This window comes from Myotis daubentonii, chromosome 3 (assembly GCF_963259705.1).
Source record: "Myotis daubentonii chromosome 3, mMyoDau2.1, whole genome shotgun sequence".
NCBI lineage: Eukaryota > Metazoa > Chordata > Mammalia > Chiroptera > Vespertilionidae > Myotis > Myotis daubentonii.
This window is the reverse complement of record NC_081842.1, coordinates 198,331,190-198,353,480: the sequence shown is the minus strand read 5'-3', so window position 1 is coordinate 198,353,480 and position 22,291 is coordinate 198,331,190. Positions and strand designations below refer to the sequence as shown.

At 46.2% G+C, this 22,291-nt stretch overlaps 1 protein-coding gene across 1 annotated transcript in view; it reads right to left on the bottom strand.

The window, feature by feature from the left end:
• Nucleotides 1-22,291, bottom strand: part of CSMD2 (CUB and Sushi multiple domains 2) — a 565,161-nt gene that overhangs the window by 183,217 nt on the left and 359,653 nt on the right. Inside the window, exons 14-15 of the mRNA XM_059686241.1 lie at nt 9,438-9,764; nt 5,694-5,888 (exon numbers count right to left, since the gene is read on the bottom strand). Of these exons, the coding sequence (XP_059542224.1) occupies nt 5,694-5,888; nt 9,438-9,764 (522 nt within the window). The remainder of the gene's footprint in view (nt 1-5,693; nt 5,889-9,437; nt 9,765-22,291) is intronic.

The window sequence follows — 22,291 nt, the reverse complement described above, 5'->3', positions numbered from 1 at the left end:
TGTAATAGCCAAAATTCACGGTGTAAGAGACTCCTTAGGATAAATGATCTTGCTTCTTTAACAAAAAATTGCAAGTGCTGGAGGTGGATACCTATGGATTAAAGAAGACTTGAGACTCTAAGCCAATTGTAATGTGTAAACCTAACCAGGTGATTTGAAAAAAAAATTATTATCAAGGAAAGGATTAAATAATCATGAAAACTTTATTGTATTAAGGGATTTTTTTAAAGGTTCATTTTTTAAAACATATTTTTATTGATTTCAGAGAGGAAGGGAGAAGGAGAGAGAGATAAAACATCAATGATTAGAGAGAATCATTGATTGGCTGCCTCCTGTACGCCCCACACTGGGGATCAAGCCCGAAACTTGGGCATGTGCCCTGACCAGAATCAAACCATGACCTTTTGACTCATAGGTTGAACACTCAACCACTGAGCCACGCTGGCCAGACTGATTATTTTTTTAAGATGATGATATTGTGGTTATGTTTTAAAGGGTTCTTTTTATCTGTTAGGGATACACATTAAAATGTTGTGGATGAAATATTTTGCCCGAAATTCGCTTCACAATAACCCAGAGCAGGGTGGTGGTGGGTGGGAGTGTAAAACGAAACAAACTAGGCCATGATCTTGTAATTGCTGAAGTTGTGTGATGGGTACACGGGGGTGGTCTGACTCTCTAACCACTGTGGTTCTTGGGAATGCCCACTCTGGATACTATGCGTCCAGTGGGAATGACCAGCGGCAGTGGAAGCCTTTTCCTCTGCCTTCTACTCTGTTCAGCCCTGCTTCTCCACCACCCACCGGCACCCCTCACCATCCATCCTCCACCACTTTGTTGTAGAATGAAAGGAGAATGAACTCTGGCATCAGATAGACCTCACTTGGCGATTAAGGGATGGTTCTGGAATCAGAATATTTGGATTTGAATCCCGACTCTCCCGTTCACTCAGCTGTATGATCTTGGGCAAGTTACTTAACCACTCTGTGCTTCAGTGTCCTCGTCTGTGAAGTGAGGATAATAACAGCACCTAGCTCATAGGGTTGTCAGGAGGATTCGACAGGACAATGTATGTGAAGCACTTGGCCTTGTGTTTAGCACATGGTAACTGCTCAATTGGTACTAGCTGGGTGATCTCGGGCAAGTCAGTTCCCCTCGCTGCCTTCCACAGTTCTGTTGTATAGAGCAAAATAATACTTTTCTCACAAGAGTGACAAGAAGATTGAATAACATAATGTTAGAAACTCCATAACTACCCTTACTTCTGCTTTGGAGGCCTAAATGAGCAAAACCATCACTCAGATTCGTCTCGGGGGAGTGGGAAGAACTCACCTTCTTTCTTTTTTTATAGAACTTCAACATTTTCTGAATGTAAAAGGAACACATTTGGTATACACATGAAGAAAAAATGTACACGTGTTTATACCAGACTGTTGAACTGTTTTTCTCTGGGGAGTGAGATCGGGAAATGAGTGTTTTCACTTTGAACTTTATCACACTTGTGTGTTATTTAAACTTTTATAACCACGAAGTACTGCTTTAAAAATGAAAATACATACTCACTGTAGATTATTCATCTCCTGTTTCCCCCCCCCCCATGTATTTCTTGTACACAACATTAAAAAAATCCAGCTTGAGTCTCTGCCTTTTAATCAGGAGTTTAATTACCTTTATGTCATGACTGATATGTTTGTCTCACTGCTGTTATTTTGTTCCATGCTGTCAATTTCTGATGCTTCCATGGGGGGGTTCTATCTTTGTCTTTTGCGACAGACAATATGTCTCCTTTTGTTATAATTTTCTACTGGGACATGGAAAGCAGAAAACCGGCTTTCCATCCTATTTGTGGATGATTTTAACTCTTGCATAAACAAGTTTGAAATCATACTCTCTCCAGTGATATAATTCAGGAAATACACAGTGACAGTGTAGCCAAGGGTTTGGATTCTGGCTCTGTCACTTACAAGCTGGGAGAATCCTGGGCAAGTGACTCAACCTCTCTATGTCCAATGGGGACCATAACTAACCTGCTTCCTAGATTGGTGCTTGGCTGAAGTGAGTGAGTAAGACACTCATCACAGGGGGACAGAATTCGCTGGCTTTTCTTTGAAAGATCAAGGAAAAGAGGAACGTGGGAGAAAGAACCAGACAGTCTTTGTAGATGCCTTCACTACCTGGAAGTCTTTCTTGGGAAATTTCTGATTTTTTTCCTTTATTTAATCCTCATCTGAGGACATGCTTAGAGATAGGAAGAGAAGAAGAGAGGGAGAGGGAGGGGGGGGGAGAGAGAGAGAGAGAGAGAGAGAGAGAAGGAAAGAGAGAAGGAGAGAAAAAGAGAACCATCAACCAGCTGCCTGCCCTATGCTCCCTGACTGGGGATCAAATTAGCAACCCAGGCATGTGCCCTGACCAGCAATGGAACTGGCAACCTTTTGGTGCACAGGAAGACACTCAGCCCACTGAGCCAATCTGGCTGGGCAGGAAGTTTCCGATTTAAACATAAGGATCCCTTATGTTCTCTAGATCCGGGGTCATCAAAGCCCAGCCCAGAGGCCACATCCAGCCCATTTACTTGTGTTGTCTCAGGCTGTTTTCATATAACAGCGGCCAAGTTGCGTAGAGACCACATGCGAGGCCAAAGACACTTCCTAGCTGGCCCTTTAAGAAAGTTTGCTGACTGCTGCTTTACATCAGTCAGATAATCATCCTTCTTTCTAAATTCATGAGAAGAAGCCTTTTTCTCCCTTGTCCCATTACAGCCTCTCAAAAACAAAGTGGCTCTTAGCATATATTAAAGATTTTTTAAAGTCCATTAGCTTCTGCATTTAATTGTCCACAAGGTGGGGATACTTAATCAAAAACAAAACTAGAAAATTGAAAAAGACGAAGATGCTGATTACAAAGCAGGGTTCTCCCAAGGCTGGGACACAAGGGGGGAAGGGGCCACGGAGGGGCCAGATTCCCAGGGGTCTCTCCACCTGACCTGCGTGTTAGCTCTGGGATTGGCCACCCTAGGTGGCGTCTCTCACTCAGTCCCTCTCACGTGCTGCTCTCCAGACCCCTGAAAACCGGGGTGGCAGCAAAGGCCCCTCACTCTGAGAAAAGTGAGCAGGCTCTTCTCCCCGGGGCCATGTCAGGGTCTCTCTAACAGGCTGCCCTTTATTTTTGGCTGCCTACTGTCCCCCCAGAGACAGAACGAATGGAGCAGCTTTAGTTTCAAAATTAGGACTTTGCCTGTGAATAGTGAGCTGAAGATTCTCGCCTGCATCATGTGTGGTTTTGAGTCTCTCACTGCCTTCTCGAGGGCAGGGCGGTGGTTGAGGAGCACCTGATCCTGGAGGGCAGCAGTGGGGAGAAGAGGAGGATTCTGCAGTTACCACGTCCTGACACCTCTTTGGGGGGGTCAGCTTCACTGGGACTGAACCCCACAGGCTCAGAGGCCTGGGGCCTAGGCTTCTGGCCCGGGAGTGGGGAGAATCTTGGTGAGAAGATAGGACCAAGGCCCAAAGAATTGGTAAAGAAAAATTAATAGTGATTAATAGTGGTTAGACCAAGAGTTGTCCGGAATTAGGAGAAAGGAGAGACCAGGGGAGCGAGAGACAGCAGGAAAATGTCCTGGATGAGATGACGAACATGAGGAAAACCAAAGACGTCAGAGGAGACCGATAAGCAGGAGGGAGAAGGAGGGGCCGGCTGAGGAAAGGTGAGCGACCACCGACCGACAAGCCCCAGCCCCCGGGCTCCGCATGGCTGCTTCACAGGGTCACCTGCTTCACCCGCACACAATCCCATCAGACATGCATGATTATCGCGCTCTCCAATGAGGGAATTGCCTAATCGACCTGTTCCACAGCTGGGAGGAGGCGAAGCCATGAGCTTCGTGTTGTTTCTCTGCTGCTAAAGCTCATGCGATTCCCAAAACTGCTCATCTGCTGGGGAAAACGGAAGATGAGGTTGTGCGGACCTTGCTGTGGACTTTGGAGGGTGGAAGGTAGTCTGTTCATGTCATGATGGGGCAGGCACCTGGAGGATGGAAACGTACCACTAGACCCCTCACGTGGAGTGATACTCATCTAAGGGGTCCGATGAAAAACTGGTTCAAATCAGGTTAAAATAATGCTCATAGCCAACACACATTAAACGCTGCCTCTGCCAGGCACTTCTCCAAGAACAGTGCCTGCTCACGACAATCCTGTGAGGAGGTTCCCATTATTAACCACACTTTACAGATGGGGCACCTGAGGCACAGGGAGGTCAAGTCACCTGCTCAGGGTGACTCCGCTGCTAAGCTGCAGGGCAGAAACAAAGGTGGTCTGGTGAGAGTCAGGGCTCTGAAGGCCATTAAAGGGGCTCTAACCTAATTCAAAGGTCATTCATTCATTCATTCATTCAGTGACTCCTCAACCAGCACTGACTGAGCATCTAAGTGCCAAACAATGTATCAGTTGTGGGAATATGAGGTCAAGGATGATTCCCTTACCTCACGGAGTTTACAAACCACTGATCACACAGCTAACACTTTTGAGGACTTACTTTATGCCAGAATCTGTCCTTTACATATGCATCTTATTATTATCACCACCACACTTTTTCAGCTGGAAAAACAGAGGCTCAGAGGGAAAAAGTGACCTGCCAGGATTGCAGCCCAGGCCACTGACTCGAGAGCCCACAGACCCTCTTACATGCACTGGGCTCTCTGTGGTCCCTCCCCTCCTCCTGCACCTGTCATTTCTGGACAGTGCTCCATCTGCCCCCCCCCCATTTGTTCTCCTGACTTTCCCACCTGCTGGTCGCTGTGCTCAGATTTGGGTTTGGGGACTGGGTATGTAGAGAGGTCTCTTAGGTCTGTACCTGCTGTCCATCAAGTGAGATGAGAGGAAGAAGTTTTCTGGCTCCCAAAGGAGAGAACCACAGCCACTGCCTCCTGAGCACTGTCATTGCTCCCAAGGGACTATGGGATACGCATGACTCATCCATTATTCACAAACATGTACGGAGGGCCCATTCTGTGCCAGGCACTGTGTTTGGTACACAGATTCAACACAATCCTGCCCTTGGGAAGCTTAATGTGTGTTTTAAAAGCCTGCAGTTTGGTGGCACAGACAGTTGGTCTCTGAAATGGGGTAAAAACCTGCTCCGTGTGGCAAGGCAGGACTGAGGAGCCGCCACGGCAACCCCTGTGCTGGCATCAAGCTGTGTTTCCTCTGGCCAGTCTGCCCTTCATCCCTGGAGACTGACCACGGGATAACAAGGCAGCATCTAGCGGGGCACAAAAGCCAGGCCTGGAGATGTCTTGGGCATTGGGGAAATCAGCGTGTGCAAAAGAGTGGCAGCAGCTTGAAGATTCAAGAACTCAGAGCATGGCCCACTCTGCTTCGGGGGATGGAGCAGCCCTGGATGGGTCAGGACGCAGGGCTCCCATTGGCTGTGATTTCGAGAGTTCCCAGGTGAAAGAGGTGTTTTGATGTCTGGCAGTCTACAACCAGTGTTTTTCCAGTTTAAATTCTGGCTACCAACAAAATTTCTATGCACAGTGGTCCTCCAAGCCCCTGCCATTCCAGTGCGAGGGTCAGAGGGTGGCCCTGAGTCCGGGGAGAAGAGGAGGATGATATGGACATGCACCAGGTGGTTCAGGCCACGTGGCCCCCTCCTCAGCCTCTCTGCGCAGCCAGCCCCAGCCCACAGGGACGCACCTTCACACCGCAGCACGGCGCTGTTCCAGACCACGCTGCCCTCCTTCAGGATGCAGGTGATGGTCTCGGAGCCCTGCGTCCCAAGGAAGCCTTCGTCACACAGGAAGGAGATGGAACTTCCCAGCTGGAGGCTGTCTCCAAACCGCTTCCCGTTCACTGGAATGCCCGGGTCCGGGCACTCATTGTGCCGGAAGGCTGTGTGGATGGAGGACAAGGATGGGGTTAGGCAGAGCCGGTGTGCAGGGGGACCCCCCAAATCAGCTTCATTATTATGGTCAACCCTAGCCCTCCACCAGTCCCCCAAGAACCCACCATGCTGGAGGGAGAGCCAGGACCCCAGAACCAGGGACTCCATGCCACATTGGGCATAAAGCAGGTGATTCTTAAACCTGGTCTCCTGCCTTCCCAGGCACCTAATCCAATTTCCTTCATTTATAGACCAGGCAGTGGGCTAAGTATTTCTCACATTCACTCACTTATATCATATAATGATTCCACGAAGTAGACATTATCCCAGTTTGCAAATGAGGAAACTGAGGCTTATGCAGATCTGTCTCCCCAATGTCAAATCCATTCCATGCTTCCCTAACTTCAGACAGTGATGGGATCACTCATGCAGCAGGTGAGCGGGCTCTGAATCCTGTGACACTAATAGACACTAGCATCATGAAGTAGGTGCCCTGGAATCAGCCCTGTCGGAACCCATTTCCCTCACTCCCTCGCCTCTGCCAGGCTCCCTCTTCCTCTCCCAGGAGACTGATAATGCAGGAAAGAGTCAGAGCACTTTTGCCTCTTGTTAGTTACATGGTCCTGGGAAACTTATGTAATCTTGCTGAGCCTGTGCTTCCTGACCTATAAAATGAGATCATACTTCACTTGCAGGGTTATTCTGGGGTATAAATGAAGGTTGATATGAAAGTGGAGAATATCTGCTATGGCTCCTGATAGAGTAGGTACTCCTTAAGCCCTATCCGGTTTGGCTCAGTGGATAGAGCATTGGCCTGCGGACTAAAGGGTCCCAGGTTCGATTCTGGTCAAGGGCATGTACCTTGGTCGCAGGCTCCTCCCCAGCCCAGGTCCTGGTTGGGGTATGTGCAGGAGGCAACCGGTCAATGTGTCTCTCTCACATTGATGTTTCTCTCTCTCTTCTCTCCCCCTCCCACTCTCTGAAAATCATTGGAAAAAAATATCCTTGGGTGAGGATTAAAAAAAAAAAAAAGATCCAGTGCCCTTCCTTCCTCCTCCAAGCACACTCCCAGGCTTCCTCCATCAGGGTGCCACAGTTCTCGCACTCATGTCTCTGAAGCCACACCCTGTTTGCATCCCTGCTGTCTGAAGAACGGTGGTTTTGCAGTGGAGACGAGGCTCCATGGATGCACAGGCAAGTACCACTTTCAAAAACTCAATTTACAAACCTCTGAAATCCCCTAGTGATGGAAACACGTGCACAGTCAGAAACCGAACAGTCCACCCTGGTGGCTGCTGGATCTTACTGGAGGCAAGAGGCTGGAGACCTGGTGACCCTCCTACTGAAGGTGAGCTGGGGGGTCTGACATGGAGAGGAGAGTGCTGATCCCTCGCAGGGCCTGCATGAAGTCCCCACACCCTTCCCTCTGACATGCAAAGCCTAGGTCAGCATAGACTTCAGTCTCCCAACCTTTCTTTATTAGGAGCTATGACCATGGGGTTGCCCTGACATTTAGAAATAAGTGGTGCCTGAAGCTAGAAGCTAGAGAGAGAGAGAGAGAGAGAGAGAGAGAGAGAGAGAGAGAGAGAGAGAGAGAGAGGGAAAAGATCCAGATATAGAACTTTTTTCAGCACCTAGGAGCAAGTGCTCGAGGTCAAGGACTTAAATACTGCGCAGTTCTACCTGGCTGTTGTTCTGAACCTGTCTCTTGCCGTGTGAAAAGGAATAGATTTTAGCCTTAAGATGTTTCTGATGTGGGGTCCGCTGTAATGACTGCACAATGCTCACATAGTAGGTGCTCAGTAAACAGTAGCTACTTCATCACTTCTGGAGATGTTTCATGTGGAAGAAGGAGGAGGTTTTACTCCAAGGAGCTCGAGGGGTGGAAAAGGATCACGGGTTCTTGTTACAGGGACACAGATTTCAGGCATCATAAGGGGAAGCATTCAGTGTGCTGTTGTTGCTATGGAGACAGCTGAGAGGGAAGTGGGCCCCGATGTTGGGCACATTCCAGCTCAGCCTTGATGATCATCAGTTGGGACGTGACCCAGGAGAGGTCTGTCCTGCAGGGGAGACTACGCTGCTTCCCAAACACTTGTCCACGGACGGACTACTGTTCAATAGCTACATCAGAACCACCTCAGAACCTTTTAAACAGTACATCCGGGGACCTCAGTCCTTGGAGATTCTGACTCAGCAATGGGGCCCAGATTTTAAAAATATTATTTCTACTCTCCATCCAACTGCCCATCTGTATGAATGCACAGAAAAGTATCTGATTTGGTAATAGTGTTCACCAAATGTTGGCAAGAACCATTTCTGGGTGGGGGACTTGGGTGGTAGTGAGCATGTCTTCTTTGACCTGCCCCTGTGTTTTGAGTATTCATGTTTGGGTGTGCATCATTCTCACCGTGCTGGAGAAACCCTGGGGAGGAATGTGAGGCAGGAGCTTGGTCCACCACCCTTTTGCCTCTTCCTCCCAAGGATCCAGCATTTTCTCCTTTCCTAGAAAATGGGGACTTCCTAGGGTTTGGTTTTCCTGGGAGACTATAAGCATGTATTTTTGTTGTTGTTGTTGTTAATTTTCTCCTGAGAATATTTGTCCATTGATTTTTTTATGGAGAGCGGAAGAGAGAGGGAAAGACAGAAACATTGATGTGAGAGAAACACACTGATTGGTTGCCTCCTGCACGTGCCCTGACCAGGGGCTGAGTTGGGGAGGAGCCTGCAACCCAGGTGTGTGCCCTTGACCGGAATCAAATCCAGGACCTTTTGGTCCACAAGCCGACACTAGTCTATCCCCTGAGCCAAACTGGCTGGGGCTAAGCATGTATTTTGCCACAGGTGCCTGATCAGTGTCCACACTTCCTTGGACCCTGCAGAGTTCTCCGCCGTCATCATCCTGGACAAATGGGCTTCCCTGGGGATTCCTTGCCCGTCCTCTTCCCACTTCACCAGCGGGGAAAGAGCATTGAGTCATTTATGGACCTTTCCATTCAATAAACATTTACTGGTTCTTACCATGCACCAGACCCCTGCTGGGCAGATAAGTAATGCATTCCCCTCCCTGTGCAGAGCTCAGGGTCTCATGGGAAAGCAGGACTGTGACCCTGAGAGGGGGGTGAGGAAATGCCCCCGAGTTGGCTCTAATCAAGACTCACAGCCAAACAGGAATGGCACTCCAGATGCTACCTTCCGAGTTGACTATGGGGATGGGACCCGGGCGAGGCCAAGCCCCCCTGGAATGCCCACAGTGGGCAGCAAGCGGTGTTCACATCAGAGAGGGATCCGTAACTAATGAGGGACGGCAGGCTTGCTCTCCCTTGAGCCTTCCTGGTTCTAGCCGAGGCTTCCAGGAAATAAATGCTCAAAAGAGAGCGACGCCACAGGAAAGAGCGCCCTGCCCGGCAGCAGTGCCCGATGCTCCTCCTGGGCAGGCTGGAGCCCCAGGCCTGGGCACTACGGCCCTCGGAGCAGCCCACCCACATCACCACTCCTCCACCCTCAGGGACCGACCCTCAGGGGGATGGCTGGCTGGGGGCAGAGGGCGGACTCACTGGTGAAGGTGATGTTGAAGCCCCTCTTCCCCGTGGAGTGATCCGTCTGGAACTCGAGGCGGGCCACGTGGCCGCTGCTGGTGATGGAGGAGGGCAGCTGGTTTCCTGAGAAGGTGCCCAGCACTGGGGCCTCGGCGGTGGCCCCATCCTTGATGACCAGGAAGTCGAACTGAGGCTCCACGTCGATGTCGTTGAAGGCCAGGTGGATGCGGCTCTCGGGCCGGGCCAGGATGAGCCAGACGCAGTGGAGGTGGTTGCCGTAGTCCTCGGGGTAGTTGGGCGACAGGACGACCCCAGAGGGGCTGGTGAAATTGAAGAAGCAGGAAACTGCAAGAGAAGAGCAGTGGAGGTCAGTGAGCGTCCCTGGCATTCTGCCCGGGCCCCTGAGGGCTGGCAGGGGTGCGTTCCCTTAGACTAAAGAGCAATAGAAAAAAGGGTGATACCAGGGTTGGGCTGGCCTGGCTGGGCTCAGAGCTCTAGGTGGGAGAATGCTGGGTGCCATGCTGGGGATGGCGCTGGGAAGGGTGCCATGTGCAGGCATGGGGGAATCGCTCTCTTCTTGGCCCCCTCCCTATCTCTGTGTGTGCTCATCCAGCAGCGCCTCATGCTCCTGGTCCCATGTGTGGGGAAAATCATCACTCAAGCTTAAGTGCAGTCCCAGTGCCAGCTCCTCTCAGCTGGGGGCGATCTCCCAGGTGGTAACCAGGATGGAGATATTCCAAGTCCATTTCTCTCCATTACATATGTTGGTGGGGAAGTGACAGGTGTGCCCCGGGGACTGTGACAGCCTTGAAGCTACAAAACTATGCTAAGGAGGTGCCAGGTAAGCACCACTTTTCAGAGACCAAAGCTTTGGAGGGAACTGGGGGAGAAAGGTGACAGGGTCTCATCCCAATGCCCCATCCCCGTCCTGCTACCCTCCTTCTTTACCCCAACGAGCCACTTTTCTGGAAACCGGTATTTTAGCTCCTTTTCATGCCAGTGACTAACAGACCCTAGAATGAGGCTGAGGCAAGGAAAGTGCTATCAATGGAAAGAGAAACACACAAAACCAAAATTAAAAAGAAAAATAATAGAATGAAAGAAAGAATTGTAACAAATATGCCACAGGGCAAGTACCAGTATTGAATTAGAGATTTTTAATTCTATAAGAATATCGCCAAGATGAGCAAAGAGTATGCTCAGAGGATTCATATGAGAAAAAAAATAGAATTACTATATGAAAACACAGTCCAGTACACTAGAGAAAATAAATAAACATATATAACCCAATACTGCTGAGGCCTCATGGAAACTCATATGTATTTATTGCCAGTTGGAGTGTAAAGTTGATCTAATCCTTTTGGAAGGTTATATGATTCTTATCAACAGCCAAAAGACGATTCAAATATTCCGCCTCAGTAATCTCTAGAAATAATTAAAAAGAAAAAGAGCCACGTGGACAAAGATGTTTATAGTGACATAATTTCATTACAGAGAAAAAATGTGGACAACCTATATGTCAACTCCATAATGTGAAGTATGTTATAGCCTTTAATGTGATGCAGTTTGAACACAATTATTAAAGTGATAAATATGACCCTGTAGAAAGGAGAATGTTAAGCATCACTTAAGTAAAATGGTAGATAATAAAATTATATGCATACTTTTGATGATAGCTCTTAACTACTTATTTACATATAGATAAAGACTGGACATGAACCCCGAATAAAAACTGTATTAGAGTAATAGGTCTGTGGGTGATAGTTTTTCAAAGTGAAAACAACATTTAATTTTTCTGACTATGAACATGATAGAGGCTCATTCTAAACATCCTATCCTATATAATAAAAGCCTAATGTGCTAAGTGTCCAGTCATCTGTTCAACCAATCAAAGTGTAATATGCTAATGATATGCTAACGCTGCTCAACCGCTCACTATGACGTACACTGATCACCAGGGGGCAGACAGTTGACCAGTCAACCAGTTGCTACAATGTGCACTGACCACCAGGGGGCAAACGCTCTGACCGGTAGGTTAGCTTGCTGCTGGGGTCTGGCCAATTGGGACTGACTGAGATGGGCCACACACACCCTGGAGCCCTCCTGCAGTCCCTCTCTGACTAGCCAACCTCCTGTGTCCCACCCTGACTCTGATTATGCACCAGTGGGGTACCTTGGCCTGGCCTGCACCCTCTTGCAATCCGGGACCCCTCGGGGGATGTCTGAGAGCCGGTTTCGGCCCAATCCCGCAGGCCAGGCCACAGGATCCCACTGGTGCACAAATTCATGTACTGGGCCTCTAGTTTTACATATAAGAGAGTATAAAGAAAGTTAAAACTAATATGGACAAACATTTAAATCCCACTATAACATGCATATTGCTGTCTGATGTTAATAATAATGAAACTGAAGTAAATTAAAATTTTGACTTATCATCAACACTAATAAAAGAGAAAAATGGTAATTGGCGTACGACGATACCCTTTTCATTGGCTAATCAGGGCTATATGCAAATTAACTGCCAACAAGATGGCGGTTAATTTGCATATGTAGGCACAATGCAGGGAGGCAAAAGGGAAAGCAGGAAGAAGCCCCCTGCCACTGACAGTGATCAGAAACCCAGGGGGGAGCTAAGAACTGGAGGGCAGGGCAAAGGCGGCCCTGGGGCCACCTTTGCCCTGCCCCCCAGCCATGATTGGAGAATCAGGCGCCTTTTCCACCCTGGCCAGTGATAGCAGGAAGTAGGGGTGGAGCCAGCGATGGGAGCTGGGCACGGTCGAAGCTGGCAGTCCCAGGAGCTAGGGGCCCCTTGCCTGGGCCTAAAGCGGAGCCCACGATCGTGGGGCTGCTGCAGCTGTGGGTCCCCGCTGCCCGGGCCGAATGCCTAGGCCAGAGGCATCAGGCCTGGGCTGGGGGCAGAACCAGTGATGGGGGGAAATGAGGGTCCCCTGCCTAGGCCTGGGCAAGGGGCCGATCCTGCGATTGGAGGGTGATGGGGGTCAATGCCTGAGGGTTCCCAGTATGTGAGAGGGGGCAGGCTGGGCTGAGGGACACTCCCCCCACACACACACCCAGTGCACGAATTTCGTGCACCGGGCCCCTAGTCTATATATAAAAATGCCTAAGTGACCATTTGACTGGTAGCTATGATGCACACTGTCCACCAGGGGATAGATGCTCAACACACAGGCATGGAAGCATGGAACAGACTGATGATTCTCAGAGGGAAGGGGGGAGGGGAAGGGCAGAAAGAGATTAACTAAAGATCTTATATGCATGCTAGAGGCCCAGTGCACGGATTCCTGCACCGGTGGGGTCCCTCAGCCTGGCCTGTGGGGATCACACTGAAACCGGCAGTCTGACATCCCCCGAAGGGTCCCAGATTTCGAGAGGGTACAGGCGAGGCCAAGGGACCCCACCGGTGCATGAATCCATGCACCTGACGTCTAGTTAATTATAATGAAGTTAATTATAATGAAAAAAAAAGAATAACACAAAACAAAGGAATTTTTTGACTCCTAAGTTGAATTTCTCCTTCCTCTCCCTAACTCCACCCATCCATCCTCCCACTTCCTGCATTAGGTTTAAACTACTACCCAAAGCCTTCCCATCAAATTCAGCAAAGCCAACCTAACGCCTTGCCACATTCAGTCTTACTCCTGTAATCTCTGCATTTTATAAGTACAGAAAGAGTTTGAGCCAAGGGGAAAGCTTTAAGGTAACACCAGATACAGTTAATAGTAATTATTACTATTTATTATTGCCGGTGGGGGCTTACTAAGTGCAGGCACTGTTTTAAGCACTTTCATCAATTACTCAATTTAACCATCACAATAACATTATGAGGTGGGTACTGTTATTAATCCCATTTAAAGTGAAGAGACTGAGGCACACAGAGGTTAAGTAACTTGCCAGGGCTGGCATCAGTAAATGGTAACATTAAATTCAAATTTATGCAAATCCACGCAAATTAAAACTAATCTGACTTCAGGGAACAACCTCTTAGTCACCCCTCAACACTGTTTCCCAGTAAGAGATGAGTACTGCCCATTGGGCCCAAGTCTAACAATGGAGTCCCGGGGGTATTCTCTATGCTGAAGATCAAATTACCAACCCCAACCGCTACATCTACCCTGCATTGGGGGGCTCTAGGGTGGACCTGGGTGCCTTCACACAGCTATGCCATCCCAGCTTTGTGGCCCTCCAGCTGGGGGTAGAGTGCAAATGATGAGGAACCCTAACCTAAGAAAGCCAAGTACCTTGAAGACTGAAGGGAAAAATCATGTGGCCTGTCTCTAGTTGGACAACATCACAGTGAACTGAAGGCAAGAAAGTGCTATGGTTTCAGAGGGAAGGCCATCAGGGGTACCATAAGCATATGAAGAAACGGATTGGCTGCAGAGGAGAATTTAATTAACAGCACTCGTGTCTCCACCACCACTCCATCACTCTGTCACATTATTCGTTTTGCTTTATACCCTTTTTCTATGCTGGAAAGCTGCAGGGGTACCACTTTGAGCAGCTGTATATGGCAGCACTACCTACCACTCTCTAAAGTTATCTTGTTCATTTGTTTGTTTATGGCCTGTCCCTCTTTCCTCCCACTGTGCACATGTGCTCTGTAAGAGCAGGAATCTTGCTTGATTCCTCTGAATCCTAACGGTCCCACAATGCCTGGCATATTGTAGGTGCTCAATCAATACGTGCTGAATGAATCAATGAGTATTTAATGGTTGATGACATTTGAAAAGAGGGTGACATGAATACATAAGCCTACATTCCATCCCATTACAAGACCCAACCGTCAGAATTGACCAAAATCTATAAAAACAGGTGGGCACCTGAATCAGTTCTGGAAACTAGAGACGAATACTGTGGCACGGTCCTCAATGCATGTCTCTTAGACACAGTGCAGATCTCTCCCTATGCGGTTTAGAGTAGAAAGGAGTATAACCCAGACAAGTTGTTAAGCACCAAAGACAAGAGCTCCCAATATCAGTGACCTCAAAAATATACTGTTCACATAACACTCAAAAAAAGCCACTTGAAAATGTTTTCTACCAAACCAAGAGATGAATCAAAATGAAGAACGCAAGTTTGGGAAAGTTATGGTTCATAAAAATTATAAAAAGAGTTGGCAACAAGCAAATAAGCCAAACAGTAAAGAATCTAAATAATGTCTATACACATAGTTATAAAACAGAATGCAAGTGTAACCATTAGTCTTTCAAGGAGAAAATATATCACTGCTGCCCAAACCCCAGGGTAAAAAACTGCAGATTATACCGATATAAAGAGTAAAGTGGGAGGAAGGAGATATGCTAATTTCCTCATCTTAGAATAAATTCTGTTATATAGTTTCTGTGGTTAATTTGAGAAATATAGGTTAAAGCATGTTTTAATTAAGTGTAATTAGTAATAGGCTATAAAGTAGCTTATCTTCAAAATTACCAAAAGGGGAAAAATATAGCAATAAATGTAGCAAAAAAATAAAATAAAATAAAAATAAATAAAATAAAATAAAAAGGAATTAAAAGGAAACACCAAGGAAGTACAGAGAGAGGAAGCATAAAGATGCTAAAAATGACAAAAATTATCCTCCTATATAATAAAAGCCTAATATGCAAATCGACTGAATGGCAGAACCGGTGGAATGACCAGTTGCTATGACGCGCACTGACCACCAGGGGGCAGACGCTCAACGCAGAAGCTGCCCCTAACCTGCAGGCCCCAGGCCAGCCAAGGTGGGTGCCACCCCGCTGGTCACCCACAGAGGGAGGCAACCAGCAGCAGAGGCAAGGGTGGGGCTGGCTAGCGAGTGGGTGGTGCCACCCCCCCCACCCGGATCGCCCTGCTAGTCACCTCCTGCCACCAGCCAAGGCCAGTGCCAGTGGGCCCCATCCTCCCCACTGCCGCCCGCAGGTTGCCCTGCAAAGGGAGGTTACTGGCGGTGGTGGCAGGGGCCGGGGCCAGCTAGTGGGTGGCACCAGGCCACGAGCCAAGGTGGGTACCAGCTGGGACCCCCCCAATCACCCCGCCTACCAGTTGCCCCACAGATTGGCCCTGATTGCCAGCCAGGCCTAGGGACCCTACCCTATATATTGGGAACAGTCTCTTAGATTTAAAAATTAAAACCTGGCAAGGCTACTCTAATACTGATAAAACAGGATGATGCAGCAATGACATGCATGGATCCTGGCTTGCACATTTTGTGGTCAGCCCTGATTCCGACACTTACAACTGTGTGACAAAGCCAATTACTTCTCTCTGCTACAGTTTTTCCACCCATAAGATGGGGAAAATGGTACTACTGCCTCAGAAGGATCATGTTATGTACTACTTTTTATAATCAGGGCAAAATAATGTAGCTGCTCATAAAACAGCAAGATGCTTTTCACCTGTATGAAAAGTATAGTCACTGGTGCATGCAGTGTCCTGGATTGTGAGAGGGATGTCTGACTGCCAGTTTAGGCCCATAAACCTGCAGTCGGACATCCCCCGAGGGGTCCCAGATTGTGAGAGGGTGCAGGCTGGGCTGAGGGACCCCTCACCCCCATGCACGATTTTCCTGCACCGGGCCTCTAGTTTATAATAACAACTGTATATAGGCTAATCTATCCTAGTAAACATTACCCTCATTTTGGGACAGGACACTGTTCTTTTTTAAAAAAAATATATTTTATTGATTTTTTTACAAAGAGGAAGTGAGAGGGATAGAGAGTTAGAAACATCGATCAGCTGCCTCCTGCACACCTCCTACTGGGGATGTGCCTGCAATCAAGGTACATACCCTTGACCGGAATTGAACCTGGGAACTTTCAGTCCACAGGCTGATGCTCTATCCACTGAGCCAAACTGGTTAGGGCCAGGACACAGTCTTAAACAAAGTGATTCAGAACAGTCAAAAATAAGGAATGGACCAAGATTGCTCTCATTTCAGGAGAATGTTAACATTTACCAATGCTCAGAGTCTAAAAGCTTACCAGGTGATTATAATGAGCTGCCAGGGTTTGAGAACTACTGGTGGAGGCAAATGCAAAGTACAAAATAAAAGAGTTTTAATATATCAGACCCTTGGATAATATCAAACTCCTGGATGATGTTTTTTTTCTTCTTCAGGACAATGGATGATGCTCGCATTCTAAAGTAAAGAGTCCTCTGGATAGATACCAAGAAACATTTATTTTTGCACCTAGAAAAGACAGAGCTGATAAACTGACACTAATAGAGAAAGAACATGGCCCTACAAAGTTGGATCTTCCATCCCAAGAGTCAACCCAAACTTGTTGCAACAGGGCAGGAGAAGGGAGTATGCATTGTGTTACACAGGTCTCTCACTGGAAAATTATGTTTACACTAGAGGCCCAGTGCACAAAAAGGAAGGGCACTGGTTCTTTTTTTTTTTTTTAATCCTTACCCCAGCACGACCTGTGCCCTCTCACAGTCTGGGACCCCTTGGGAGATAACCACCTGCTGGCTTAGACCCGCTACCCGGGTGGCAGATGGCAGGCCCGATCCCGCTCTGGGTCGTGTCACCCCGGGTTGCATACGGCAGGCCCGGATGGCAGCTGGGCGGGCGGCGGATGGTGCTGTTGCCCCGCCCCGCTGCCCCGGGTCGCACATGGGAGGCCCTGATGGCAGCCAGGTGGCCAGCAGATGGCACTGCTGCCCTGCCCCACTGCCCCAGGTCACACACAGCAGGCCTGGATGGCGGCTGGCAGATCGCTGCTGCCCCGGGTCACACACGGGAGGCCTGGATGGTGGCCGGGCAGGCGGCGGATGGCACTGTCCCGCCCCACCTGCAGTATGCAAATTTAACGGTCATCTTTGTTGGGTTGATTTGCATATTCTTCTGATTGGCTGATGGGCGTAGTGAAGGTATGGTCAATTAGCATCTTTGTCTTTTATTAGTGTAGATGTTATAGTGAAACACTTCTGTTACAGAATAGAGTTTACTTCTCAGTGTCACAAATATGAAAAACAAAAAGTGTTGTGATTGGATCTCATCACTATCCATCACCCAGGTTAAAAGATGAAAATGAGGTGCCTCTGAAGCCCTTTGGAAGGAGTCACCAGGTTGTGCAAATAGATCTTGATATTGGAGCAACCTTTATATTAAAAGGCTCCCACATGGCTCAAAATTTTGAAAAATAATAAAGTAGAAAACTCATTAACAAGTGGCTGCAACAATTGTGCATAATATCAAATTATTATTTAATTTGCTCTTGAGTAGAAAATAAAAAGCTTTTTAAAAAAACCTCTTTATTATCTTTTCTTCTGGTATTGTCACTGCTAGCTTCCCTGCTTTCAAAATGATAACTCAATTTCTAGCGGACTGGTAGAGCAAAACAAAATTCAAAGATGATATTCGAAAAATGGATGATGCTTGCATTCTAAATTAAAGATATGACAGTTATGATACATTATGCCCCAAAGCACTGAAACAGACAAAACGAACTGTTTAAAAAATAGATAAGAATTAAAAAAAAGATATACTCATCTGAGGCTAAAAGTAAATAAATATAGAGAGGATCTGTAAAACACTTTGAGCGTGAATGTGTTATATGAGACTCTCTAACTTCAAACAAGGAACATCACCTTATTTACAAGTGCTCGTGAAATACTACAGAAATGGACTTTATATTAGGCTGTAAGAAAATCTCCATAAAGTCCTCCACAAAGGAAAAACTGTTGGGATACATTTTCTGTTCACAGTTCAAATAAATTAGAAACCAATAATAAAATGATAAATAAAAATCCTAATCACTTGAAAATTTATAAAACCTTTCCCTAAATAAGTTCTTGAGTTCAAAGAAACAACAAAAGCTGTCAATACAGGCTACTTATAATAATAATGATGATAATAGGCCAAAACCATATTTAAGAGCAAATTCATAGCCCTATTCATTATTAAATAATAATACATAAAAAAGTGAAATTAATGTTTAAACTCAAAAAGTTACAAAGAGAACAACTAAATAATAGTAGGGAAAGAAGGGAAAGTAAACTTAGTAATGATAAAAGCAGAAAGAATAGAGATCAATAAAAGATAAACTCCTCTCTGGCCTACTCAATAAATAGAGAGAAGATATAGAAACACAGATAGGACAATAAATTAAGGATATAAGCCAATTATAAAAGAATAGTTTGTATAATATACCAATAAATCTGAAATACTGACAAAATGGAAAATCTCCAAGGAAATTCTGAATCAACAAAATTGTGAGAAGAGAAAAACATAAGAAAACTGAAAAATACCTAGGGAGTAAGTGGCTAGAGCTTTAGAATTTTTAAAAAAAGTATAATAGTAAAGCCATTAAAATTAATCTTGACACAAATAATCCTACCAAAAGTATGGATGATACATGTATTCACACACCCCTAACTCACACACCAACACACAATGTAAAAAAAAAAAAAATCCTATATGCAAACCACTAGCAGATCAAATTCAGTCCTAAAACAATAAACAAACATGACCTGTATAATGAAAACAACAGCACTTCTGGATAGTTAAAAAGAAAATTTTAAAATGAGAGCCGAAACCGGTTTGGCTCAGTGGATAGAGCGTCAGCCTGCGGACTGAAAGGTCCCAGGTTTGATTCCGGTCAAGGGCATGTACCTGGGTTGCGGGCATATCCCCAGTAGGAGATGTGCAGGAGGCAGCTGATCGATGTTTCTCTCTCATCGATGTTTCTAACTCTCTATCTCTCTCCCTTCCTCTCTGTAAAAAATCAATAAAATATATTAAAAAATAAAAATAAATAAAAATGAGAGAAACTATTTTCCTGGATGATGACTTCCTATTGTTAAGATGACAATAATCCTTAAATCATTGTATAAATATAACCATTCCAGGCAAGACTCAGTCCATTCCTCCACACCCCCCTAAACTTAAAAAATCATAAGATCTGTTGGAACAAATAGGTGAAAATAGGCAAGCTCTCCTTGAGAGATATGAGAAATAATAACTTGAGGTGCTGGTGGCATTCTAAGAGTGTTGTATGTTTAATGTCCACTCAGGGCACATGTCCACCTGCATGTGCCCGGAGTGGACATTAAACCTGCAACATTATTAAGAGTGCTTTAACTCACGAGCCCTCACAGCAGCCCTCTGCGGTGGATACTACTATTATCCCCACTTTACAGATGCAGAAGCCTAGTCCAGTTCAAGTAAACGGTCACACAGCATGTAAGTGATAGGGCTGGGACATGGACCCAGTCAAACTGGTTCTAGAGCCCGAGCTCTCAACAATGAGACCTACTTTCTCCCAGTGAAGGAGGGCTTGCCACCTCAGATGTAAAAACATATTATAAAGATGCAATAATAAAATCTGTAATGTAGTAGCTTCACATGAGAGATCACTGGAACCAAAAAAGAAAGCTCAGAAACAGAAGTGTACATCTAAAAACTTAGTATATGATAAAATAGGCTTTCAAATGAGCAGGGTAATGGCCGATTGCTTGATAAAGGATGCTTGGACAAATGGCTAACAAGTTGTAGAAAAATTAGATCCACACCTCACTCAATGTACCATAGAAGTACTAGGAGAAAATATGAGGAATATTTGTATAATCTCAGAGGTAGGGAAAGGACTTTCTTAGCATTATACCCAAATTAGAAACCATAAGGGAAACAATATTTTCAATTACAGAAATGAAAAACATTTGGAGATAAAGTATTTGCAAGTTATTACAGTTAAATATTTACTTTGTTTAACATATAACAAACTATAATTCATTAGAAAGACAAACACTCAAAATATAAATATAGACCAAGGAAATTAAGAGGTGACTAACAAAGGAATAAAGTTGGTCAATAAAGATGTGGGAAAATGTACAGTATATTAAAAACCAAAAACTTCAAACAACAGAGCTATCAAATTGGCAACACCACCACATGGAAACTTGCAAAAGATGGAGAGAAGCTGGCAGGGGAGATGGAGACAAAGCAGCCAAGTGGTAGAAGGAAAAACAAAGAGTGGCTTCCAGAAGGAGGAAGGGCTGTCAGTTCTGAGTACAACTAGGGTTCTGTGTCTGAGGAGGATAGAAAACAACCCATTGGCCTGGCCAGCATGGCCCAGTGGTTAAGCACTGACCTATGAACCAGGAGGTCATGGTTCAATTCCTGGTTAGGGCACATGCTGGGTTGCGGGCTTGATCCTTTGTGAGGGTGTTTAGGAGGCAGCTGATAAATGATTCTCATCATTGATATCATTGATGTTTCTATCTCTCTCTCCCTCTGCCTTCCTCTCTGAAATCAATTAAAAACATTATATATATATATATATATATATATATATATATATATATATATACACAACCCATTGGATTTTTGCAACAAGAGGCTCATTGATGACCTGAGAGAGCAGTTTCCAGGGGTGGTGGACGCCGAGGTCAAAATGGATGGGGTGACAAGGGACTGGGAGGCAAGGAATGAACACAGCAAGGGAAGACAACCTGTCAAAGAAGTCTGGATGTGACAAAGAATCTCAGAGAATGGGCAAGATGTGGGTATGAAGAAAGATCTTTACTTTTAAGATAAGAGAGACATGAGAAAAATTAAAACATTTTTTTTTATTTGAGTAAGAAAGAGGAAGAGGGGAAGAGAGGGGGAGGGAGGGAGGGAGGGAGAGAGAGAGAGAGAGAGAGAGAGAGAGAGAGAGAGAGAGAAACACTGATTTGTTGTTCCACTTATTTATACATTCACTAGAGGCCTGGTGCATGAATTCGTGCACCAGTGGGGTCCCTTGGCCTGGCCTGTGGGATTAGGCCGAAACTGGTTCTCTGCCTGCCTCCTGGTGGTCAGTGCATGTCATAGCAACTAGTCAACTGTCTGCCCCCTGGTGGTCAGTGCACTTCATAGCAAGCAGTTGAGTGGCCTTAGCATATCATTAGGATATTACACTTTGATTGGTTGAACGAACGACCAGACACTTAGCATATTAGGTTTTTATTATATAGGATTGGTTGCTTCCTGCATATGCCCTGAATGGAGATTAAACCTGCAACCTTGGTGCACTGGGACCAACTGAGCTACCCAGGCCAGACCTGAGAAAATGTAAATGATGATGAGAAGGGCTTGGCAGAAAGAGAGAGGCTGAAGAAACAGGAGGAGGATGAATTACACAAGGTATAAGGGAGGTGAGGGAGAATCTATAGCAACATTTTTGAAACAGTGGGTTGCAGCCCACTGTTAATGACTGGTCATGAAAGAGATGTGGTGGGTCATGAACTGGATGCTAAAAGAAAAAAAAAAGGAAAAGGAAGAGAATGGAAAATATTTGAGTGCATCACAGGTAGTAAAAGGTAAGTGCTGTTTGTGGATCCTGTGTTTCAATTATGTGCGAGTGTGTACTGTGTTGCACTTCTTACTGTGAATTAAAGGTGCTTGAAGGTCCCTGCTCTAAAGCCTGAAAGGGATGTACAGTCAATAGGGAGGTTGGTTTTTGATGGGAGAGAAGAGTGCGAATCTGTTATAAAAGGTGGAGAGGTGAGAGGAAGGAAGGAGGGGGATTGGGATGATCTGCAGGCTGTGCCTTTGATATTTGGAAGTTGAAGATATTTTCCGGGAGGTGGGAGACCAGGTCATTTTCCGGTGCAAGGTGAGGAGAGGGGGCTGTTCGTGGGCTGGAGAGGAGAATGCTCGAGATAGCTTCCATGGAGAAGAGAGAATAGACTGCCTTGAGAAACACAGATGGACTGCTTGGCCCTGCTGCAGGCTTGATCGAGATCGGTGCCACGGATTTGTAGCAGCGCCAATTTGCCTGCTTGGGTGATTTTCTCCAGCAGTGCTCACTCAAGCAGGACAGGCCCCATCGGATTATCCTTGCTTCATGGGGTCTCTCTGGACAAGTAAACTGAGGCAGCTC